The sequence below is a fragment of the Manacus candei genome, unplaced genomic scaffold, assembly GCF_025592945.1.
Source record: "Manacus candei isolate 608988 ecotype Guabito, Panama unplaced genomic scaffold, ASM2559294v1 h1tg000103l, whole genome shotgun sequence".
NCBI lineage: Eukaryota > Metazoa > Chordata > Aves > Passeriformes > Pipridae > Manacus > Manacus candei.
This window is the reverse complement of record NW_026138151.1, coordinates 2,706,240-2,732,043: the sequence shown is the minus strand read 5'-3', so window position 1 is coordinate 2,732,043 and position 25,804 is coordinate 2,706,240. Positions and strand designations below refer to the sequence as shown.

The 25,804-nt window shown below is 43.6% G+C and overlaps 1 protein-coding gene across 6 annotated transcripts in view; it reads left to right on the top strand.

Moving 5' to 3' along the window:
* Window positions 1-23,774, top strand: part of ZDHHC8 (zinc finger DHHC-type palmitoyltransferase 8) — a 108,167-nt gene extending 84,393 nt beyond the window's left edge. For 4 of the 6 annotated variants that reach the window (XM_051769107.1, XM_051769106.1, XM_051769109.1 and 1 more), the window contains 9 exons: window positions 2,242-2,399; window positions 5,498-5,670; window positions 6,610-6,712; window positions 10,008-10,099; window positions 11,760-11,892; window positions 12,777-12,894; window positions 13,487-13,596; window positions 15,801-16,837; window positions 18,954-23,774. In XM_051769107.1, the coding sequence (XP_051625067.1) occupies window positions 2,242-2,399; window positions 5,498-5,670; window positions 6,610-6,712; window positions 10,008-10,099; window positions 11,760-11,892; window positions 12,777-12,894; window positions 13,487-13,596; window positions 15,801-16,837; window positions 18,954-19,125 (2,096 nt within the window). In that variant the 3' untranslated portion in view covers window positions 19,126-23,774. The remainder of the gene's footprint in view (window positions 1-2,241; window positions 2,400-5,497; window positions 5,671-6,609; window positions 6,713-10,007; window positions 10,100-11,759; window positions 11,893-12,776; window positions 12,895-13,486; window positions 13,597-15,800; window positions 16,838-18,953) is intronic. The other 2 variants (XR_007900051.1, XR_007900050.1) reach the window with 2 other exon arrangements.
* The last annotated feature ends 2,030 nt before the right edge of the window (window positions 23,775-25,804 follow it).

Below are 25,804 nucleotides of genomic sequence, written 5' to 3'. Positions count from 1 at the left end.
GCACATTTCTAATAGTTAGGAATTTACTTCAAAACCAACACAACAAGTGAGCAATACAAAAGCTGAGATTCTAATGAAATCGCAGGATTCCTTTAAGGAAACCACCACAAATCCTAAGGTATGTTATAAAAACATGAGCTTTGTCTGCTCTGTGTCAGTGGATCCAAGTATGAGAATCTGTGTAGTAAGATACATTCCTCTGACAGTGTATTCTTCTGCTCAGGTCCCTGAAAACTGGAAATAAGCCCATTTCTGGCTGTGTCATATGAGCTTGCAGGTTCTCTGCAGATAGAACTTGGCTGTGGGGGGAAATGATAGAACTTGGGCTGTGGAGACCCAACCTGTTGAAGAGGGCCTCATTCAAACTCCCAGAGCCATTACTCATTTTTGAATATTTTTAATTTGGTGGCTCTCTGAATGTTTCTGGTGTGAATCAGGACTGGCTCTGTGAGTGAATTGCTGGTAATACACCAAAATGAACGAGAAGGAAAGGAAGTGTGAAGTGACTGAAATTGGGGCTGCCCTGAAAAATCTGATTTACAGTCTAGGTTGAGACTGGCAGTGTTCAGTGCTGGCTAATTATACCAACTACAAAGTGGCTTTCAGTATTTTTGATGTGAATCTGTTTTACACAAACTCTTGAACTGTGTGTGAATTCTGTTTAAATGCACGCAGGTATATGGAATGTACAGACTTTTTGTCTGCATAGTCAGGTTTTCTACAAAGAGCTTAAATGGTTTGACTGTTCCAATGTCTTGTTTTCATCTGCCCACATGTATTACACAGCATGGGTAGGTTTATAATGGTATGGAAGAACCTACAGACTGTATTTATAGAAGCGCCTCAGGGATTTAGAGTCTAGCTTTCTCTGAGTCCCACTGCCTAGTTATGAAGGAAAATTATAGGGAATGGTGCCAGTACAGCACTCTGCTTCCACACACAAACGTTAATCCAGAGAATACTCCTGCAAGATAAATACTGTAGCTGAGCCAGATCCCAAGCTCGTCTAAGTGAAGGGAGAAATTCCCTCTGAAGTCAATGGAAATTGGATCATGATAACACATCTAGAGAAGATTTAATATAGAAGTGAGTGACAGTAATTGATGCCCCGCTGGGACAATATTATCAAATTCCACCTAATTTGGAGCCAGTCAACCAATGCCAGCTGCACTATAATGTTTAACCAGGTGTTAAATAGAAGTGAGCTTCTTAGATTTTCTCTGTCAAGAGGAAACAAATAAAGATCACAGGAATCTAAAATAAAAGATGAACTTTCATGAACATCATTCTCATATTTTTTATCTTCTTCCCAATAATTGTCTATTACAGACAATCTTTTATTTTGTGCATTTATTTTTAAATGGACTCTTTTCTTAAACAGGGCAGTGCTTGGCTGAGATGATAAACCATGTGCCCTCTGCATTGTCCCTAATGAGGTGACTGTGATAATGTCATCCTCATCTTACTAATGGCAAAGAGAAGCTAAACGAGTAGCTCAGGGCCACAGGGGGAGAAAATTAAAATACAGGACTTCCTGAGTGCCAGTGCTGTGCTCAGATCAGTAAACTGTGCTACCTTTGAGAGAGGTGGGATCTTCCCAGTTCCTTACTGTTCCTGAAGCACGAGTGTTCCAGGTGGGCAGTGTGGAGGTGAGCACAGGCCATGCTGTACAGGAGTAAGCACTGATGCAAGGACTTTTCATGGGCACGTGGCTATCCCACTGTGGCCTCACACTCCCTGGAACAACAGGTCTTTGGGATGATTGAGGGTCATCTGGGTTGATTTTGGGGGTTTGAGCTAGCACAACATTCTTCTAATATATGCCTCTGTAATTTGTTTCCCATTATGTGCTGATGAGCTAGCATGTAGGCTGGCATTGAATTAATCCCAAATAGATGCAGCAGAACTTCTCACAACCAGGGCTGGGGTGGTTTCTGCCCCCTCCTTGACTCTGTGCTGCACCTCATCTTACTCATTCAGGTTGTAAATGCTGGCTAAGGTAGGACTCAGACCCCTCTCTCTGCCCAGAGACTGGTGGTCAGGCTGCACAGCCCCTGGGGAGGTGCCCACAGGAGCCCTGCTCACGGGGGGGTTCTGACAGCCCATCACTCCCCACTCTGGGATTGCTCTGACAAGCCACGGAGCCCGGGCAGTGCCCCTGCATCCAGGGTACCGACAGGATCAGCTCTTTTCTCTTTGCTCCCTTTTATTTCCACTAACTTTTAGTTTTGCCTTGAGCAGCAGATGAAGATGAGGACAAAGATGACGACTTCCGAGCTCCGCTCTACAAGAACGTGGAGATCAAGGGGATCCAAGTTCGGATGAAGTGGTGCGCGACCTGCCACTTCTACCGCCCCCCGCGCTGCTCCCACTGCAGCGTCTGCGACAACTGCGTCGAGGTAACACCCCCCACCCTGGGCATGCAGCTGGGGCTTCCCCCAGCAGGCCACCTCTTGGAGCTTCACAGCTGTAGCCTTGCTGCTGGACTCCTCCTAGGTAGTGCCCTTTGAAGCACAGCCCTCAGCTGTGTGTGCTACATGCACAGCTTGGTGGCAGCTTTGTCACCAGGGCTAATCAGAGTGAACATTTGTAATGCTGGCTGTGTCTGCCTTGAAGTAGCCATGGGATTGTGAGTGTAAAACAAGGGGTGAATGGGAGAGTCAGTTCAGAGGCAGGGTTCAGGAGAGCAGGAAATTCAGGGTGAACCATTGTAACTTGTCTGTGTGAGCTTAGGGCTCATCATTTAATGGGGAGCAAACTGGTGACTGCATTAGTGGACAAAGAGAGAAGCAAGAATGGTGTGTGAGCTTTAGGAAAACCAAACTCAGGATTCAGGGAGTGTTTCTCCAGTCACTGGAAGGAGCCCATTGTTTCAACACCCCAGCTCAGACTATGAACTCATTCATGTTTCTAATGTTGGTTGCTCTGAATTATGGGACTTTCCTGATTCTCGATATCCTTAAAGTCTGGGTGAGTCACAGGGATTTTTAAAAAATAACCCCTGATAGTAAATGTGCTTCTGGGCTACAGAATCTCCCAAACATGTAAGTACAGAGCCCTGTACTCACTGCAGTGTATTGCCAGGGGACACTTTTTATTGCTGAGCTAAAAATTTCACTTCTTAAGGATCATTTCTGCTGCAAGGTCTATTTTTTTTTTTAATAGAAAGATGAAATCTTTAATATGTCTAAAATATATTCAGCTGTGCCATTAAAATGAAAGGAATTGCTAATCAGAGAAGGAAAAAATCCCCGAGTCAGCTGGAATGCTGTACACACTACCTTTGTCCTAATCCTCTTTGCCATAAGCAAGGGAATAGTCCCAAAGAAAGCAGCACAGTTACATGTGAGAGAAAGGCTGCCTGGATTTATCTTGTGTCAGTCGTTTTCTCCTTCAGGGCAATAGATATCTAAGTTATAATTATCTGGAAGCAGTGCTGTGCCTGGGAACCATCGATAAATAGGACAAGGCTGTCCTGTTCTGGAAGGCTTTGGAAGGATGTGGGATTTCAGAAGCCTGAGAGTAAGGGCTGCCAAGGTCCCTGGGTAGAGGGGAATAGCCACAGCTATTCATAAGTGGTGACACACAATTTGTTTAGGCTGCTGTGAATTGTTAAATAGAGCTGGATTTTTTGGTAGAAAACTTGAATCATGTATTCCTGGTTTTAAAACAGAAATGCTCTCACTAATTCTAGATCCTGAGGATTGTTTAGATGATGGTAAATTCTCAGTTGTCCTGTGGAATTTCTTCCTTCCACCTTCCCCAGTGGCTCGGCATAAAAATTCATTTGCAACAAATGAAGTTTTCTGAGGAAAAGATTACTCAAAACTCAGTGGTATAAACACTTAAGTTTCATGCTGCCATAAAGCCTCCATGGAGTCAGTTCTGCAGCAGCAATGAACAGGGGAGAGAATCCAAAGGGAACCTGCAGAAAATAGCAGAAGGCAAGGTGACTCTGGGTAGCCCTCCAGAAATTCTATTGATAGTCAGGTCAGTTGAACATTCCCTGCTATTCTGGGGCACAAGTAAGAAGCTCTGCTTGTAATTTAATTATGACTGCTGTGGAGGAATATAGGCAAAAAGCATTAATGACTTCTGAATCAATAAATCATGGTCTTAAACAGCATGTTTTATTGATTCTTGTGATGCTTATTTTCCACTCACCTGTCTATTTTAGGCCAGCACTGAGATGCCAGTGGGAGCCTCTCTGCTGATGTTCCCATGGAACCCACTCAGGGTTGTAATTCTTGTGTTTTCAGTTTCAGCCTAGAATGTACAATAAAAATTCTTTTCCCAAATATAAAACTTTTGAACTAATTTGATAAAAATGCACAAACAACAAAAGCAGACAACACTTGCAGAAATAAAAAACAGTTAAAGCCTAAAACCTGCTGTTACCAGAGGGAGCCAAAAATGGATCTGTGACAGAAGTAGTCAGATTTTTGTTTTCTTTACTGAAATGTTTGCAGTGGGTACTTATAGTTTTATACTCCATAGGTATTTTGGGCTGCATGCAACCAGATTTGCTTAACAGACAGATGTTGTGTCAACATTTCAGATATAGCCTGAAATGATCTTTATTAAATTGCCCCTGCCATTTTTTAATGTGCTTTGAGAAAGCTCTAATCCATTTTCTTGTATTTTGTAAATTTTTGGTAAATACATTGTGCAAAACTTAGAAATATCAAACCATCATTGAGCAGTGTTTAAAAACAGCATTACCACAAAGCAAATAAACAGTTCTCTTGCTGATGCAGGGAGTGTGTAATGTCTGTTCTGCAGAACACAGAGGTAAGAAGGGGTTATTTCCTGCACCTGATCTTGTCCTCACGTCAAGAATAATCCCATTGAAGACAGTGGATTTACATGCTTACAGAACTCTGTAAAGGCCTCTGAAAGGTGTCTCTGGCTTGCCCTCATTATTAAATCTCCTGTTAAAAGGCATTTGATCTTTTGTCTGAGACAAATAGTCAGGTTTGGGTTCATAACTGTAAATGAACCTGTGCAGAACTTTGCCTGTGTCTGATCCAGCTGTTGCTTTTCTTTATGGATCTGCTTGGTAAAAAAGTATATTTGGTGATGTCCATTGTTTAGAGTGGATTAATTCAGTGATATATAAATACTGAAATGTGGGGCAGGGAATTCTGCAGCAGTATTGCATCTTGAAACCATTCTAGGTTATAATAACTTCATTGTAATTGACTCGTGCTAAGGATGATAAAAAATTAGGGCTTCTGCTGCTAGCAGATAAATAGACTGTCTTTTTTTTAATATATCCTCTCTTCAAACCCCATAAACACTCAAGTACCTCTCCATCCATAGACAGTGAAACAACTTGGTCCTAAAAAGAGTCTTACAAAGATAGTCAAGCATTCTGTAAAGCTGCAGAACTAGTCTGATGTAATTTTACATGACAGTGGTTTAGATTCATCTCTAAGACAATGTATTTTCTTTCACTGTTTGGATATTTTTCCCTGTGTCTCCCTTTCTTTACAAGGACTTTGACCATCACTGCCCATGGGTCAACAATTGCATAGGACGGAGGAACTACCGCTATTTTTTTCTCTTCTTGCTGTCCTTAAGTACACACATGGTTGGAGTGTTCACCTTCGGGCTCATCTTCGTGCTGAACCACATGGAAAAGCTGGGAGCAGCCCACACCACCATCACGTATCCTTCTTTCTGCTCTTCCAAGACCCCCGGTGACTGAGGAAAATGTGAAAGAAAGACTCTGAGGATTTGTCCTCCTGGAGCTGCTGGGGCCTCTCCTGATCCCCCTGTGCTCCTCTCCTGGGAATGCCCAGTGCAGGTTTCCCTCTGTCCCCACCGTGCTGTGTTCACATCCTTTAACTCCAGAAACTGTGGCTGACCTTTTGTCTGTCTCAGTCTTTGTCATGCAGAAGGATATGCTGCCTCCCTGAATTTTACTCACAGTCAGGTGTGACTCAGAGCTGCTGGGTGCTGTTTACTGTGTTTAAAACTCCATCACTGTATTCTAGAGCAGAGCTTGCTCTGGGAGCAGCCCCTGCCTGCTGGTGTAGTGCTCTGAGGGGTGTCACTGCTCTTACTGGAGCAGTGCAGAGCATTCCCTACAGGATAGTCAGAGCCAGACTCAATGAGTTCACAGTACTTTTTACCAACTCAAGGGTAAGGACCCAGACTAGGAGCAGATGGACTTAACCTTGAGATAAAGTTTAGTTAGCCTCGCTTAAAAGGGCTACAGGAGAGCTGGGGAGGGACTTTGGTCAAGGGCCTGGAGTGACGAGACAAGGGAGAGCAGGCATAGTTTAGATGTGAGGAAGAAATTCTTCACTATGAGGGTGGGGAGGCCCTGGCACAGGTTGCCCAGAGAAGCTGTGGCTGCCCCATCCCTGGAAGTGTCCAAGGCCAGGTTGGACGGGGCTTGGAGCAACCTGGGCTGGTGGGAGGTGTCCCTGCCCATGGCAGGGGGTGGAATGAGGTGATCTTTAAGGTCCCTTCCAACCCACCCCATTCTGTGACTCTGACACTCTCCTTGTTTCCAATATTCGTTCTCTCCTTTTCCTCTCTCTGTCTTTCACAGCCTCTTTTGCCCTCAGTCATCCCAGTTTCTTTAACTCTTGGATGCAGGATGGCTGTCATGTGTGTGGCTGGCTTGTTCTTTATCCCAGTCATTGGTCTCACTGGCTTCCACATAGTTCTGGTGGCCCGAGGGCGCACAACGAATGAACAGGTAAGAAGCAACCCCTTCTCTGTGTTTGTGGCTGAGCTGTGGAGTTGGGAAGGAAAGTCAGCAAGTCAGCTTGGGTAAAGCAAAAAAAATGATCCAAATCTTAGCAGTAACACTCTTACTGGAGCTTTTGTGAAGATCTAGGAAGATTGCCAATATTTTTTTATTTTCAGGTTTTTTTTTAATGCACTACAGGCAAAGATTTCCCCTTTCTAACCACAGAGAATCATCCCAGGCTTATTTATCATTTAGAATCCACTCATGGCCTTGAAATAGGTTTTATGTGGTGAATACCATCCACCCCAGAAGTTCAAACTTTATGAGTCAGACTGAACAATCCATGAGACTGAGTGAAAGAAAGGAAAAGATTAAATCATGCCTTTGCCCTGTCTCCTGATATTTTGAACTCCCCCAGCAAGCCCACACTGCACATAATAAGGTCTGAGTTAGCTCTTTGTCTCTCTCTTGTTGTCCTGTGTATGAGCACACACACACTCGGCGCGATTGTGCCCAACTTGTTTTGCTTCTCCAAACCAAGTGCCAACACGGCATCTTGTGCCAAGCAGGCTGTAAAACCTGAGTTCCCCTGCAGGTCCTGCAGTGTCCATGATGCACAGCCCCTGTGGGGGTGATCCAGACCCACATGTGCACATGGATGGCTCAGTGTGGGTGACAGATCTAGTCTGGGGTCAGTGGCACGTCCTGGCTGTTCCTGAGGGCACCCTTTGCACTGGGGCAGGCACTGCCAGCCAGCTCACACAGCCCTTCCAGCCACGTTCCTCAGGCTCATTAACTGTGTGCATTCTGGTGCCTTACCCTGCCACAGCTCCAGCTCCAAAGCACCCCTCACATCGGGGCTTTTTTCACCTTTTGTGCCCCATCATACTTCCTTTCCCTTGTGGTTTGTTTCTTTTTCAGATGTGTTTTTGCTGCCCTTGCACCCATGGGTGCTCTGCAGCTCACCCTGAGCTGCCCTGGCAGTCCTGGGGGCTGCTGGCTTCCTGCCTGTGGAGCTGCAGGGCTGCCACTGGAGACATCTGTCTGAGGCCAGGCCCTGTAAACTGAGATGGCATTGTGTCCTGTCCCACCAGAGACAATAAAAACTCTTATCCACAATAGTGGGGGAGGTTTACATAAGCAAGGAGTCTGAAGTCATCCTGAACGGTTGCCTAACATGGCCTTTGAACAAAGCAGGCTTCCATAGCTGTCATCTCCAAATGCTTCTCTCTGTCCTGCTCAGAATCATCTGCTCTTCATTTTAAAATTGATTTTGGCCAAGTATTAGGCTTGATAGTGCTTATGATAGTAGCATGAAACTCAGGGCATTTTGGACTCCTGGCCCAAATCGTGGTTTGCCTTAGGCTTGTCTTTGTGCAGAGATGAAAATTTTAGGCTGAGGAAGAAGGAAAAATTTTACTTCAAAAAAACTGAAATTTAACTTCTTGTCTTTGTGGCTGCAGTAACATTTGGGAAGGTTGAGAATTTCTCATTTAACTTGATTGAAACAACTGTTACAAAATGTATCCTAGCTTGGATTGGTTTCCCGAGCTACCAAACCACTTGAGATTTAATTTATCTTCCCGTGCCATTCTGAAAATTAAATATGATCTGGTCTTAATTTCTGTTTAGTCATATGTAGTGGCTATCTGTAACTGAAAGATGGATGTTCCCAGCCTTCAGGTCCCTTTCAAAGGAAGTATATCTAAGTAATTAGAGCACCAGACCAGGAGTGATGGATATGAGATCTGCTCCTGGATTTGCCACTGTTCTAAAACATTCACTTTTTTCCTACAGCCAGTGTTGATTCTCTTTTCTTGCACTGGTAGTTATTTGTTGTCAGTTTTCCAGTTGCAATATGCTCTGTTTCACTTGTCCTCTTTTCCCAGTACATTTTATAAGCCAGTGGTACAGACATTTTTGGTTTTTTGCTGCAAATTTTTGGTATTTGTTCATTCCAGAGTTTGTTCTGAGCATTCATAGTAGGCAGACTGTGATTTAAATGTGCATAGTGGCTGAGTTTAGATGTTTGTGAGCTTTCTGAATGCCTCTGAAATTCTTTTATGGAATCAAAATAACCCATAGTCCAACATCTGCTTATATCCTGGTATTTTTAGTTTCTGAATAGAGTAAATAAATATCCTTCCTTCTGAGACTGCTTTCTATCAGTGGATTTCAAACTACTTTAGAAACCAAATTGATATAATTAGTACTGTAATCTGTGAGTTAGAGAAATTTTATTTTTATTGTGTTTGAGAAAATGAGCACAGAGAGATAAAATGCTTTGCCAGCATCTGGCACAATTCAGCTTAAGCCTAAGATTGAATGCAGATGTGCCAAAGAGCCCAGGCCCACGTTTTAGTCATCAGGTTACTCTTCCAGCTCTCAGAACTTCCAACATATCTCTCTTGGCCTTTTCAAGAGTTTTATGTTATATCAACAATGCCAGCAGAATATATTGCAAAGTCACTTAATTGTGAAAGTGACTTAATTGTGTTATTTCATGTGAAAGTAATTTAAGTATTTCTGGTACTCTGTAAACTTGTTGCTCCATCAGAACTACGAGTTGATTAAAAACCCTTACATGCAAATAGCAACAGTAACGCTTTTAGAGGCAACCACTATTAATCTCCCTGGCTTTTTTGGGATCTGTCCCCATATGATTACTTTCAAGTATCTCTCTGTAGAGTACAAACTCTTTATAATGCTTGTGAAGCCTTGGATGGATCCCTCCAGTCTAACGAGGCTTGGCTTTTATTAAACGTACTCATTTCCAAGCAAACATTGTAATCACCGGGGAGTTCTGGCACCCTCCTGCATAAAGCACTGATTTGTACTGATTGCTGCTAGGGAGGGGATCTGAGAGAGAGGAAACATTGCTCTCATCCAGCATTACAGACGTGGATTTGACATTCCTGTTGGTTTGGAGAGGACTTGCCAAGGCAGAGGAGTGGAAGTGACGGGAATGAAAGGAGCCAAAATGGGCTGTTTGGCTGAGAGCAGGCACAAATCCAGGCAGGAGCAGCATGGAGAGGTGAACATATGCACTTTGAAACCCAGTCACATTGAGCACACTGTCCTTTTGGGAAGGATCTTCATTTGAGTGCCTCCTGGCTGGAATTAGCTGACGGAGGTGATGTGTTAGAGCTGGAGAGAGGAAGTGCAGCATTCAAAGTAACATGATCTGTTTGGGAAGGACAGAAGGGTCAGAGCAAGGCAGACTTGTTCTTGGCTTTCTGAAGGTTGGATGATGACTTTGATATAAGCAGAGGTTTGAGCACTGTCCTGACTGTGTTTCCAGGTGACAGGTAAATTCCGCGGGGGAGTGAATCCTTTCACCCGAGGATGCTGTGGGAATGTGGAACATGTGCTCTGCAGCCCCTTGGCTCCCAGGTAGGAGAAACACTGGCAACTGGGAGTGAGGGAGGCAGAGCAGCTGTTGGGACAGAGGAAGAAAATGTGCTTGGTTGGGCTCACAAGCCAAAGATCATTGATGAAATAAGAGAAAAGTAAAGCGAGACAGTCCCGAAGGCAGAGCTCTGTGGTGGCTCTTCCCTCTTGCATGGCTGTGACCTGTCCAAGCTTTCTTCATGTAATTCACAACCCTTATCCCAGAAATACTTATTTGGAATGAGCAGGTCAAATTATGTCAAGAGCTGATAGCTTTGTCTTCAATAACTTGTTTGTCCATATCAGTAACAAGGGAGGTTTCCATATGTTGTCATACTCCCCACATGACTTCTTACACTGTGCAGTCAAGGTCTGGGCTGCTGGAGAAAAGGAAGGAAGCTAAAATCAGCCTTTCTCCTTAAGACTTAAATCTAATTTAAGTCTTCTGTGGTTTTCAATCTCACTGGCACTTTCATTATCATAAAACAGATCATCAGTGAGGTCTACATCACAGAACTTGGGATTTTATTAATGGCTTTCTATTTTTGGGGAAATAGATTTATCGTGTCACATTTTGAAATCAGGATCTTAATGCAGGCGATCAGATGGACTATAAATATCCTAGGTGCTGGGCTGTCCAGCCTGCAAACGTGTTAATAATCTTACTACAAGACTTATTTGAGCCTTTTCAGGGTATTGAGCAGTTCCAGACCCTGACACTGTTATCTGCCTTTTTCCCCCCCTTTATTATGCAACAGGTAAGTCCTAAAGGATTGCTACATGTGTTAATGTAAAGACACTGAAGTAGCTGCTTCTCAAACTTATCAAAACATGAAAATTGGGTCAAGATACATTAGAAGAGCCAGATATTAGAAATTGTGAGGCACTCCTATTAAGAGAGGGGTGTAAGTACCATCATTGTGGCTATTCACAGAATTGTAGCAAGCAGGACTTTAGTGTTTGGTGAAGACCTGTTCACATTGTCCTGCATATTGAAATCACTGAGCCATCACTACTAGAATGTCCTGTTCACTACAAAACCCAGAGAAAGCTGGTGTGTGTCTTGATGTTTAAGCATTGTACAGCCACTGGCCACTTTCACTTACAGAATTCTGTTCCACTGGAAAGAAATTAGAGATCTGAAGTCAGCCATTTCCCTTTAGATTTCTTGCTTCCTACAGACCTGTCTGCCTCTGTTACCTCCATTTATTTGAACACTAAACATGCCTCAGAAACAAGTCACCACGTGGTAAGTCAGAACTGGCAGCACATCATCTTCTCCATGGTAACTCCCCACATGCTGGGTCTTATTCCCCCAGTCCTGGACTCCCACTGCAGGGCAGCTGGTTCATGTTCACTGGGTGAGATCTGGTCAGTCACTTCTGTTGGTGATAGGCCTCTCTTGCTCTCTTCATGCTCTTTTCCACCAGTGCTTTAAAAATTGTGCTTTTTACTGCATCCTCTCCATTTGCTCACTAAAAAAGCCCCATTGATCTTTTTACTGCTGTTCAGTTATCACATCTGTTGAAATAAATGGAGGTTGCTTACCTAGATTCTGACACATTCTTAAATCATAACCTGGAAGCAGGAAGATTTACTTGTCTCTAAGCCTCGTTCTTAGATTATTGTTTATTTTAATGATGACTGTTGCCCAATGAATCAGGTATGTAATAGAGCCCAAGAAGAAGCAGGCTGTGAGTGTGAAGCCTCCTTTCCTCAGACCTGATTTATCTGAGCGACAGATCACAGTGAAGATCAGTGACAATGGGATCCAAGCCAACCTCAACCGGAGCAAGGTGAGGCAGCCTTCAGGAGCTGCTTGGGAAGGGCAGGGGTTATCAAGGGGTATGGGAATGAGTCTGTCATTGACAAATCTCTCTGAGATGATGAGGCATTTCTTGGAGAAGGTGACAGAGGTTGAGTCTTGTCATATACTTCATCCTCTGAAGGTAACCCAGGTTCAGCAGCAGCAGCTCTTGATCCAGGAGCAGTTGGTAACAGGCAGCTCTAGAATGGAAAGCCTCTGGGCTTCTCTTGGCAGAGGTGGCTGTTCTTTGCAGTGGTTATTTTCTGTCCCAAGAGTTGTCACCCCTTGATGTTCAAATTAATTTTAATGAAACCCTGTACCATCAGGTCAGCTTTTCTGTTTCCAAGAATGTTCTGAGCTTCCAGGCTGCAGGAACGCTTGTGGTCCAGTGAAAGGAATATTGACTCAGAAGCTGAGTTCTTTTATCTCCTCTTTTTTCTTCACTTTCTTCTGGCATGAATAGAGAGAAAGATTTTTTAGTCCTGTAGAAAGCAGTAGATTCAAAAGAAGCCAACTTGCAAGATTATTGTGGATAGTTACTTCTTACAGTCTTTGGAAAGTTGCTTGCTGAGAGCTACCTGGAAAGCTGCTGAAAAATGCTAGAAAACACCATTGTCTTCTACCACATATGAACTAGTGTGATGATAATGGTATTTAGCATGCCAAGTAGACCAGCATAGTGCAGTTAAAATTATACTGGCTTGTTATGACAGTGCTGATTTGACATGTCCTTGTCTGCAGTGGATGCTAAATCCTGCTTGTCATTACAGGTATGGGTAGTTCTTGTTCTGTGATACATCTAGCACTCTGACACATGCTGTTGTTTAACCAAGTTTCATGCAATGATTGATTTTTTTTTTAAATCATTTTCAGTCTAAAATTAGCCTGGAAGGTCTGGAGGATAAAAGTATGGAGGGCCAACCACCTCTCCCACCCAAAGGAGATCCAAGCAAGTACTCAGAGCTAAAAGGGCAGCTGGGTGCCAGTGAAGGTACAGTTGCATGATCAGTGTTTTATTTTTATTAATAAGAAAATATTTCAGCCTCTTTAAAAAGCCTGTGGTAATCTTTCAAAACATTAACAGGACCTGGGCGAAGGGTTTTTTTCTATTTATAGGAGTTCCAAGCTAGGGAAATTTACAGCAGGAAAGGGAGAGAAAAGTCAGCTTGAAGTGGTTAATTCAAACCTAGGTTGGATATTTCTATCAGTTTTACTTAACACCTTGATGCTATTAGAAAAACCTTTTTTTTTTTTTTTTTCAGATAAATCCAGTAGCTGATTTCAGCCCAAAGATCTAGTATTTCGAATTAGGCTAAATTACTACTCACCAAAATATGTCACCCCACTTAACATACTATACTTTGTTTCTTCTTCCCATTACCTTGCTGATCTGGCAGCAATGTGCTGTTACTTTCACAGGGGCTCCTTGATTTTTGTGGAATTCTGCATAAAAGTACTGCGAGTTTTGTTCTTCCCAGAGCAGATCTGTTTGTGGAGGACCCCGGATAGGGAGGAATGATGGATGGTAGCTTTCTGTGCACACCCATTCTAACAGAAAGTCCTTTTTTTTTTTTCTTTTGCAGAAGGTGGCCTTTCACCCAAACTCATCAGCCCCCCCACTCCTGCCATGTACAAGTACCGACCCGCTTTCAGCAACAACCCCAAAGTTCACTACCACGCCACGGCCGAGCAGGTGAGTGAGCCTGGCAGTGTCTGCTCCCAGCCAGGGCAGTGTGGAGCTGGGCATGAACTCCCTGCCGGGCCCCAGTGAGTGTCAGTGTCAGAGTTTTAATCAGGACCCGTGGCACTGTTGTGTGACACTGCATTATTGTCACTGTGCTCCCCATGAACACAGGGCTGATGTCACAGCTCTCCTCTACTGAGCCTGACACGTCTGTCCTGCTGCTGGGCCAGTGTTTGGGCCTGACCCTGAGATGCTGACAAGTGTCACCTCCCACTGGCTTCTCCTGACACAGGTGCCACCCCACGTTCCCCTCAGAGGAGCTGGGCATGCTGAGCACTCCTCTGGATCAGACCCCTCAGCCAACAGTCACTATGCTCACGTATTCCTTAAGATGGCAGCTTGCAAAACAGAAAGAACTTTTAAAACATCCCAAGAGATATTTTAGTTAAAATTAGTGGAAGACTCCTCATATTTGACCTTCCTTAGTACCTTTTCAACACAGTTGGGTTATATGGAAAAAAACCACCTTCCTAACACTTGGCATCGTTTTCTCCCACAAAAAAAACTGAGGCCCAAAGAATTAGAGAGATATGCTCTGGATTTTCAACAGTTTTCTCCTTTTTTTAGGAGTTTTGGAGCATATTTTCTCATGGATTTATTGAAAATATTCCTTGGCTCCCAGAGATGCAATATAGATCCAGGAGAGGTTCTGGTTAGGCCAGGAGCCTGGGCAGTGCTGGGAAGTGATAACAGGGTCCAGCACCTTCACTCTGAGTTGCTGTTTCAATCCTGACCTACAACAGTGTCGTTGCTGTGGGCTGACTGGTGTGAATACAACCAGCTCTGGGGACTTGTTCAATTTTGTAGCAGTCACAACTGTCTGGTAGTCAGGTGGGAATATCCTGAAGTGGAGTTCACTTGGCAAGCTGATGGGAGGACGTGCCTCTGTCTGCCAAGCCTGAGCAGGGCACAGAGGGAAGGATGAGGTGAGGAATGCCCTGGTGTCTGTTCTGTGGCACTTCTTCACCTGTCACTGTGATTCTGCTTTTGAGCAGCGAAAGCTGGTAGGAAACAGGGATCAGGACAGAAGAATAAGCAGCACAAATAAATCACGTCCTTGCTCTCTCATCCTCCTCTACAGGCTGCCACTTGGTCTCCTTTTTCCAGAGAAGGCCAAATTTAGCACCATGCTCTGGAAGAGAGTGAGCTGTTTTGCATATTTCTCTATCTTCTAACTCAAAGAAAAAAACCTTTAAAAGCTTCACAATAAAAGAGATTTTTATAATTTAGCTTTTTCTTTATAGCTTTCCTTTGAAAGAAACTAGATAAAGAATAACCTGTGTAGACTGCATTTGTGATTAAATATGTGACTGATAATAATTCCTGTTTGCAGAACCAGTGCAGCCAATTTATTGTGCATTATGGTAAACTCTTCTTCAAAAATAACAGCAAAAATTATTTGCTTAGCACAGAATGGCATTTTAAGTGAACAGAACTGTAAGCAATTTTCACAGAGTAAAACAAAGTGAAGTCTTATCTGTTTTCATTGCATAAATAAATTATGGCCTCTGATTCCTTCTCTGATGTGGCCACTTTGTCCTGCACAGGCAATAAAAAAGAGAAAATTGCTTCATTTTGTTGTCTAAATGGTAGGAAGGAGCCTCTCTGCTTTAATTAAACTTATGTGCCTAATTTTGAAGACCTATGACCAGAAATTCAGAATTACTGAATATTCATAGCACAGAGTAAAGTGGATAAGAGTGTTCTGGTCCCCAGTGTGTTGAAATGAAGCAGAAAGTATTTCTGTCTCAGCACACAAAACCAGACATCCCTCAACTCAAGAGCTATTTGTAGAAAACTCTAAGTGCAGTGGTTTTTCCAAGGGCAGTATTATCAGATTACAATCTGATTTACCTTGTCTGAGACTTGAGCCTCAGTTTAGGTCTCACATTCAGTGTTTTCAGTGTCCATGTATTAGCTTATCTATTACTGTCAATATTATTTAGCACTTAGTATGAATAGCTCCTCCTTGCTTCTAAGGTGCTAATCCAGGTGCTAAACAGGACTGAGGAGACTCCTTGTAATGAACCTGTGTCATAGCTGGGATCTGAGAGAAGACCTCCAGCTCTTTCCTTCCCCTGCAGTCCCTGTGCAGAGCAAGCCTGTACTGACATGACACTGGCTTCTGTTTCTCATGTTCACCTCTGTTTTAGATCACCCTGCAGGAGGGACACAGCCAAGGGGCTTTGATAGAAGAGGATGGCAGGAGCCTTGATTACCAGTCCGAACCCAGCCTGGACATCCCCAGCTACAGGAAGAGCTCCCTCCACAAGACCTATCAGTCTTCCCCACTGCAGATAGATTCCTTTGCCATCAACTCACGATCCCTGAGCCTGAAATCTGCTGGCAGGAGAGGGACAGACAAAGTGCCCCTTCATCCCATGAAGTCTGAAGGGGCGGCTTCCACCCCTTACAAAAGCATCTTTTCTCCCAATTCCCTGTCCAACAGAAACGGGAGCCTTTCCTATGACAGTTTGCTGAACCCCATGTCCCCCTCGGGGAGGAAGTGCATGGCCCACTCTGCAGTGAGCTCTGTCGGGTACCACTCCCCGTATCTGTCAGCCAAAATGTGCCACCTGCGGGGCAGTGACCTGCAGCGCCAGCCCCCCCAGAGCTTCAGCCCCGTGCTGGGGGCTCCGGCTCCGCACCAGCGAGACCCCTCCCCGGTGCGCTACGACAACCTTTCCAAGACAATTATGGCGTCCATCCAGGAAAGGAAGGAGATGGAAGAGAGGGAGAAGCTCCTCCACTCGCACCCCGACTCGGTGTTTGCAGACTCGGGTGTCTATGACACCCCCAGCTCCTACAGCCTGCAGCAGGTCAGCACACTGTCCGAGGACCCGCGCGGCATGGCCATGAGATACGGGTCCAGGGACAATCTGATGGCCGCCACCAGCTTTAGCACAAGGAACCCTATACTGCAGTCCTCAGTGTCTTCACTCTCAAGTGCAATGACAAGAGCACCAAGGACTTCCACAACCTCTCTGCAAGCTGATTTAGCCAATAATAACGTGCAGTCCCACCAGGCGCTGCAGGGCAGGGTGAGCAATGGCTCCTACAAATCCCCGGGCCACCAGGTCCCGTCGTCCCCCACAGGGATGCCCAGGTCACCCTCCTACGGAGGCCCGAAGGCCGTGTCCTTTGTGAACACTGTGGAAATCACGGAGGTGCAAGCAGTGGGAGCACAGAGGTACGTACTGCCCCGGGGGTGCTTGGCCATGGCAGCCTGCCCTTGGCTGGAGGCACGACCCAGGTGACACGTTTGCTGTAGGCCACGAGGGGGGGGGGTTGTGGGTGCTCTTCAGTTCCGTGACACCCCCACAGCAACGTCATCATGACAAAATGTTAGCACGTGTGCTGTAGCTTGAACTGCAGGTGGTTGAGTCAGTTGTATAAGTCACGGTGAATTGTAGTCATAAGGATTATTTGTCTAAAGATTATTTGGAAGATCTAACTTTCAGGAGGCAGACAGCCATTTTCTCCTCTTCATATGTGTTTAAAAAATGAGCCTGTTTCAGTGAAAGAAGACCTGTGGACTTTCCTTTGCCTCTCTGCCCTCTGTTTGAGACCTGGCTGTGTCAGCTGCTGCTCTAGGAAAGATGATGATAGGAAAAGCTGTTTGCTTTTTCTCAGTCTCTGGTTTTTGGTTCTATCGCTGCTTTTACACTGTGTTTATTTAAAAGGTAGAGCCTGTAAATTCACTTCAATTCAGCTCTTTGAGGTTATGAAGAATACAATGTCTGGCAAAAGTGGTCTAGCTATTAAAATAGCTACAGGTCCCATCAGGTGTTAAAGAAAGTGGCAGACATATGAGAACATTGCAGAGGATTTTTTTTACTGAAGTTCCTAAAGTCAAGTACCTAGATTAATAAATAAATAACTTAATAAACTAGTGAAGTAAACCTCCCACAAGCATTCTGTGCTTTGTAAACCTGGCACATTTTCTCTGGCAGTAACACTACAAATGACTTTCCCTTCTCTCCTTTCCCCTAAGATTCCCAAGCTCCTTCGTGCCTCATTTCAGGAGGCAGACTGTGTTCTTCAGGAGATTTCAGCACTAAACTAGGGCTTTGATAATACTCTGTTGAGGCAAATTTAGCATTTGGTCCCTACATATTTCAGCTGTTTGGGGACACAGCAGTGTTTTATGAAATCACCCCATTAGTTCCATCTCTGTCTGTGTGTTTTGCTGGTTCAGATGCCCACAGCTCCAGTCTCTGGTGGAAGCACAGCTCAGCCACGTCGGGCTGGTGGGAGCGGATGGACCTGCTGCTCCAGCTCCAGGAGACAGCTGTCAGACCAGATTGCCACAGAAAAAGTGGCAAAAACTCCAAAACCCTCTGGCCTCCAGGAAAGGTCAGGGTGGTCTGAAATAGCTGGGACTGCCTCTGTCTGCAGGCAGCAGGAAGTGTTCTGTCCTGGAAGGGACGTCAGCCCCCGGTCACTGCTGTTGGCAGGAGCTGCTCTTAGACTTGAGAGTGAGGCAAAGCCCTGCAGACATCATCCAGCCCTGTGCAGGAGTGAGGCAAAGCCCTGCAGACATCATCCAGCCCTGTGCAGGAGGACACTGAGGACACAGCAGCCCCCAGTCATGCTGATACTTCCAGAGCATACACAAGTTCTTTTGTAGGTTTTTATCTAATTACTTCAAGAATCCTGGGGAAGAGACACATTATGCTTTAGTGTGTAGTAGCCTGGATTTAGAAGATCTTTTGAGGAGAGCCTGTTGTCCATGCTCCCTGGCACTAAGTCAGAAAAAAGGAAATTATTTTAAAGAGTCCATCTGGATTATGGTCTTTAATTACAGGCATCCTAGAATACTTCCTGAATTGATTCAGTTTATGTCTTCTGTCACAAAGAAGTCTTACCAATCCACCTGTCTTATGTGTTTTAGAGATGAGCAACATAATTTTATCTCAATATTTAGCTAGGAAATGGTTTTTTTTCTGAATATTTTCTGATTGTAAGACACAATTTGGCTTAAGGTCAGTAGTGGTGACAGTTAAACCCTCCCGCATCCTACAGATGTTTATGCAATTAATTTAAATCAACAAAGCATTTAAGCAAGTAATTAAATGAACAAATATTACTGGGGTCTTATCCACTAACCTAATGGCCAAATAAATTCTCTCATTTCAGTGGCTTTTCATCCAGTGCATTGGCTTCAACCAGCTTTCTCCCAGGCTTGAATATTTTGCAATCCTGGGACTCAGGGTAACAGGGGTGATTGTTTATCCTGAGTGAAGCCATTCTGCTATCACACTTTGTCACTAACATTGCATCTTTTGATGTTTCCTTTGATGCAGGGATGACATGCAGTTGAAGACACCTCACAGTAAAATCAATGGACAGCCAAAAGGAATAGTCAGGTTGGGCTCCACATCAAGTTCCCAAGGGACCCCTGTCAGCCCTGCTAGACACTCAAATGTTAAGAAGGTGTCTGGAGTTGGTGGAACAACCTATGAAATTTCAGTGTAAAATAAAATTAGTTAAAAATAAAGAGCCATCCACTCAGCCAGCCATGAAGCTAGGAGCACTGTGAAGACTCAAATAACAACAAAGAAGGAGCAGCAGCGGCCGGCCACTCTCCTTTTCTTGTTTTGGGTTTGTTCTGTTTTCATCTTTCTCTTCTGGCCAAAAACCAGCTGCAGCCTTATTCTTGAGGGAATTAAACTGTACAGTCTATCAGACTCTTCCTGAAGAGGGAAGGGAACTGGCAGGAACTGGCTACGACCTGACACCACGGCCCCGAGGGTTCCCTTCCTGCGGGGGAGCGCTGAAGCCATCGCGCGTCTGTCCAGCGAGTCTCTCGTGTACCAGTTGTGCTGTGACGGTCAGTCCGGGGTCATTCAGCTTTCCCATGCCTGTTCCCAGTTCTCCTGGCCAGTGATGTGTCCAGCAGGAGCCAAGGACCACCTGCTGTTTTCCTGCTGCCATGGAAGGCAGGTTTCCTGTGCGAGAACTGCCCCGCGTCCCCCCGGCACTGCCGCTTGGGTTCCTTCTCCTGGGAAGGAGCAAGGCAAGGCCACTTGGGCTGCAAACACCATGTCGTCTTCAAAAGCCTCCCTGGTCCTGGATGGGAGCAGGAGAAAGGATCTCAACAGCTTCTCCCTGTCTGCCAGTCTCCTCCCTGTGTGTGACACTGTGTGTGTGTGTCTGTCTCTCGTGGAAAAGGACCAGGAAGGATCTTCCACTGACCTCTCGCTCCCTCTGGGTTCTAAAGGCTTCTCTGACTCGGAAGCAAAACCAAGCAGATAAGAAAGGAAATGTTTGGATGGGAACATACTTTAAACAGCCGTCAGCTGCTTTCCCTGCACCCTCCCTGTTCCCCGTTGGATTTAGGCAATAACCTGGTTTACTGCCCTGCCCTGGTGCCGTCTGTGTAATCCCACAACAAGGTTGTCATGAGCTGTTGAATTTACAGTGTGTGTAACTGAGCCAAGTGTACATCTAAAGGATATAAATTTTCTGTCTACCTAATTACTAGCACATTCCCTTTGGTCTTCAATACTGTTAGACAAAGGATTTTCCATTTGGGTTTTTTCCCCGGGGAACAACTTTTTAAAATAGTATCAATCAAATCTATTTAACATTCTGAGGTTTCCTTTTCGTGTCTCCAGAAAAGTACATTTACTTTGTTGGATTTAAAGACAACTTTACTATAAAAAAACAAGAAAGGGGTGCATTACTTTTATCACAAATATGAGGACTCTGGCAAAGCTAATTTTGGGACAAATGGATTTTTATTTCTCTGTTCCTTATCTCCTTTTCCTTCCCATGCAGTTACCACCTCAGAAGTCAAAAGTACTGAGATCTGGACCAATGCTAACTAGCCAGATCACGTGTGCAATTAAGAATATCCTGAGCGACTGTTGCCAAAGTCACTAAAAATTATTCTTTTATCACTGAGCCAGTCAGCATATGAAACCTCGACTTCCCACCTGGTTCTCCTGGTGAATGGTTTTGACTAGAGAGCTAAATCCATCATTTTTCAGGATATTTGTTTCAAGGGGTTAAATCCTTTTCAATCCTTGACTATAATGAGGAGCTCTCCAGGTATTTGGTAGCAATTCAGAATGTGTTGATAACATCTTATTTGTTTTCATGTATGTTGAGATTAATTGTTCCAGAAGGCAAATACTGACCTTAGTTTTGCCTGGTTAAAATTTGTATTTTAATTTGATAAATCTTGACATCTGCTGCAATACATGGTTATTATGTCCCTTGTATATCACATTATTTTTTGGGGACAAAGGTTGAAGAGAACATAAGAAAGTTAATCATCTCTCTGTGGAATGCTCTGTGTTGCCTGAAGGGAGAAACCTGGAAAGCAATGCACCTGCAATAGGCTGAAGTTCTGAGAGAGGGAAGTAGAAGTGATATTTTCAGTGCCTACTGTAGGGACATTGCAGAGCAGAGAAGCAATAGTCCTTCTATGCAGATTTGCTCACTGGCATGTAGAATATTGTCTTTAGTTGGATGCACCACGGTACCAGAAAGATGCTGGCAAACTGGATTAGGTACACATGGAGCAATATGTATTAAAGGACTGGCTGGGCTGGCTAATGAGATGATTTAAAGGGCTAAAACGTGCCACTGGCGAGGCAATGAAGGGGAAATCAAGTATCATAATTGTACAGATATGTTAATTAAAAGTTGCAAAACCAAAGGTAAATCAAAGGGTTGTCACTGGTAACCAATGGTCTCCATTTAGAAGGGGGCACAGAAGCTGGAGGAGAAGGGGCAGTGGAATAGTCTTCCAAGGCAGAGTTTTGGAGCCAAAGTATTCAGGACAGTCAAACTATATTTGGACAAGTCATTAAAAGAATTTCTGTGAGAGGTGAACCTGTGGGGACAAGAGGCTAGACCAGATGGCCTTATAGATTTCTTCCATCTTTAACTGTTACTAATCTGCCATCTACCCTGATGTTAACTCCTCAGGAGGATGCAGTACTTCCTTAAGGACTGGAATTCACTCTGGTGCATAGAGTATCACAAGAATTACTTGTTTTTAAAGTATCACCTATGCCATATGTAAGCCCTGAAAAAGAGGGGATATGAGACACAGGGAGTTTGGGCTTGGGAGCTGGACAAGGGCACATCTGATCATGTATCTTTGAATACCTACATGAAATTCATGCAAGCAAGGCTGAAAATTTGCACCAGTGTAACATTTGAGATTTGCATCCCAGTGATGCTCCACTTTGATCGTTCTTTCTCTTGCATTTATAAATGAAAAAGCTACTGAGGAACTTGAAGGGCCAAAGAGCCTTTGAAGTTAACTACATTAGTTCATGAGAGAATTTCTCAGTAAGACTAAACACAGTATTGTGTGTATAAAGCACTAATATCCAGGGTTATTTTGACATAGTTCACAAGGGGTAAGGGAGGGAAAAATGAATGCACTGTGTCAGTACAGGTTCAGAAGTAAGGATTATGTATTTTGTGAGTAGTTTTGCCCACAGTTGAGAGACATTCAACTTCTTCATAGGTTTACAATGGTACCAAAGTCTTTTTTTTTTTTCCTCTTGAGGTTTGCATTTAGTTCAGTGCACATAGCCTGGAGTAAATGATTCAAATTTTCTGAAAGAATAATCTAAGCAGAACTGTTAACAGGAGATTGCATGCAGCAAATCCAGCCTCATTTTCATCCAAGGCACTGAGCCTGCAGTTATTTTCTCATAAATCTAAGTGTCTGTTTCCATAGTTCCTGTTGTGGGGCTGGGGACCTATTTATTAAATCCAGCTTTTGAGCAGATCCAGCCCATGTTAAAGTATAGTTCTTTAAGCAGTTTACAGATTAGCAGCAAGGTTCTTCTGCCCAGATAGCCTATTTTTACAGACACTGCAGGCCAAATCTTCAGCTGGTATAAATTGGTGTGGCTCCATCAAAGCTCATTTAATTGATGCTAATTTGTAGTAGGTGGGGATCAGCCTTGAAAATCCAGCACGAGTTAACACATCCTGTAAAGTAGCTTCTTTATTTTTGTCATGCTTATTTCACGTGTCAGAAGTCTTAAATATTGTCAACATGTTTTTATTTGTAGCTGTGGATTGTATTACCTATTTAAAAAACAGCAATAGTTTTTGTTTAGTTTATGCCTCAGTTTTCATTGCATATTGCATTTTATTAGCAGTTTGTTCCCTGTTCATACGCTCCCATTTAGCCTCCAGGTTTTCATTGTAGTACAACCTGCCTTGAAAAGTTGGATCTCTGTATCTTTAATTGTATAATATATTGAGTATTATGAAATTAAATGTACCTTACTACATGGGTGGGAGAGAGAGGAAATATTTTTACTTGAAGCCTTAATATTTTCTTTTTTTACTACTTTGTTTGTTGACCTCATAGGAAAGTCTGAATAGCAAAGACTTTGAAACTCCGGGCCAAATACTGCACTGACAGACAACCAGCATTTGGCCCCCATGTCAAAACTGGATGCAGACATAACCTGAAGTGAACAAGGGAAAAGCCTCAGGGTGGCATATCTTCCTGAAGATCATTGATACAGTCTCAAAATACGTCTGTAAGCAAGTACATTAAAGAATTCTTCAAGTCTTGAATTTTAAAGGAAGGTGATAGCAGGAACTGCCCTAATATCTTACATTTGCTTTTTTATTTATTTTTTTTTTTAAATTAAGCAAAACAAATGTATTTACTCAGTTTGGTTGAAGGCAGCTCTGAGGGTTGCACAGAGCTGTGTGTCAGTGGCCACGTGCAGCAAATGAGCTGGGCTGTGTTGCTGCTCTAATTGCTAACCAAGCATAACGTTGGGGCAGCTTGGCCTGAGAGAATCCCCTCCTGGGCGTTCCCGGGGACGTTCCTACTCTCCTGCAAGCCTAATGTGGAAATTGCAATGTGGTTTTCTTTGGACTATATCTGTGGGCCAGACTAGAGATATATAGAGAGATATATATATATAGTCAATATTTTTTTGTGTGTGTGGGAAAGATGGGGTCAAGCTTGCTGTCTCTGACAGTCTGGGAAGTTGATGTCGAACCGTTTTTATGGTCTGTATTTCACCTGTTCTGCCACCTTGAATTGTTGGAATGTATCCGTGCAGGCTTTGTGGAGCTCTGTCTGTAACCTTTTTTGTGGCTCTCGTAATACATATATATTTTTTAAACCTTTGAGTCACTTCAGTATTTTCGAGTGTCCGTTTCTGCCCCGGTGCATTCGTTTGCTGAGCTGGCTCCTGGTGCTCTGCCCTTCCTCACTTCCACTGGTGCAAAATGTGCACTGAAAGAGTAGAACTGGAAAGGCCAGTTCCAGTGCAAAGTCTACAAGTGACAAAACATTAAAAGGTTAAATCTCATTTTCAAGATGCTTATGGTAGAGTAGGAAATACACTCTGTCTTTAAATTGTCTCCTGGTTGTGACCAATGAAACGTGTTTGTGAGGTCACAGCAAGTGGTCCATGAAACAACACTAAGTGAAGTTTTCTGTACTGTTTTTAATTCCAGTTGTGGGGTTAATAGGGATCCTGTGGTCCAGGACAATTGCAAATCATTGCTACAGAGCCACTGGAAAAAAAATGTTATAATGGTATTTGCTGCAATGTTCTGTCCAGATCCTCTGGGTTTATAAATCCCAAAGATGTACAGTTCTTAGTCTATCTTCATCTGCCTGTTTCTGGTCTTTGAAAATATGTCCATTTGATCTGTCAGGCTGGCTTACAACACGCACAGTTGCCAAGCCCTGCAGCTGCTGCAGGATTTCTGATGCCATAATTTGCATATATAGGCTAATTGCATTAAGCAAGGATCCATTCAAGCATGTTCATCATAAATGCCAGTCATATTTGTGTGCTGTCGTGTCTTCACGTGGCAGAGATTACCTTCTGTATGAAATGGCCCAAACCGTAATCACCAGACCCCATTGATGTTGGCGACATCAAAGAGGATTATATTAGCTCATGATCTGTTTTAATACATTTTATTTAAAGATATCTTGGCTTACAGCAATCTTGGCTTTCCTCCCTCTAAGTAATGGATAAATTATCCAAGTTTGTATTCGTTTCTTCATTATTGTTATTTTTTATTCTGCAGGACAAGTTTAAGTTCACATTTTGGAACATAATAAGGAGAGACAAAGGAAACTATTTATACAGGTGAATATATCTTTTAAGAGAGAAGCAGTTTTATAATAAATAGATTAGAATTACTACTAGAATAGGTTTTGTTCATCTTGTCACAATAACTTGAAATTTAAAGCAAGGCTTATTTCACAGCTGATATCTCCAGCCCTGAAACATTTTTAAAATGTCTTGGTTAGACATTTCAAATTATGTGAAGAAATATGATCTACTTTTACAGATTAAAACAGTCCTAGAGAAGTGATGGTACATTTTCCAGTGCCTTATATATATGTGTATATATTTATATGTATATATATATAATGCCTATATGTATATAATGTATATGTAATTGTGTACATATATTCAAGTAAAACTAGTTACAGGTGTCCTAATCTGGTGTATTTTAAATAGAACTGATCTGTGTTGATAAAAAAAAAAAGGTTGTGTCAGCAGCAAAATACAAACCGGAAATCACTTACTAAAATGTAAGCAAATAAAATAGACTGGAAACAGTGTTTCTGCCAGTGGTTATGTTCCAGGCCGTGGGAGACGCCTTTTTAAGGAATATCCAGAGAGAAGGGAAAGCAGTGCTGGAAGCTGGGAGGAAGTGGAGAACGAGGGATGCCTGAGAGCCCCTCGGTGCTCAGCCCTGTGAAGGGGTGCAGGGGAGGGGACAGGAGGGTTTTAGGGACCTCAGATGGACCATCAGAACCTGCCTCAAACAAGTGGCCTTGAGAACTCCGGCTCTTGGCCTGCCAGGGATGTCACAGCCCCACAGGCATGGGTGGGACTGTGGCAGTTCTTTCCAACAGGCAAACTGATTCCTTTCCCCCAGGGGGTGGGGTTTTTCTGCCCACAGGGATGCAATCCTGGGGACTCTGTCTACATACAGAACAGGGACCTTTCCAAAGCTTCAGGCAGTGGATCTGATCCAGAGAGAGAAAAGTGGCTGCTGTGGAAAAGACTCATCTCCTGACTGTAAGGAAGGTGATTCATGTTTCTTTGCCTTACAAGTTATTTCATGTTGTGTTGCCATCCTGTTCACCTTTTACACATGCATCCCTTGTGTGGATATTTCA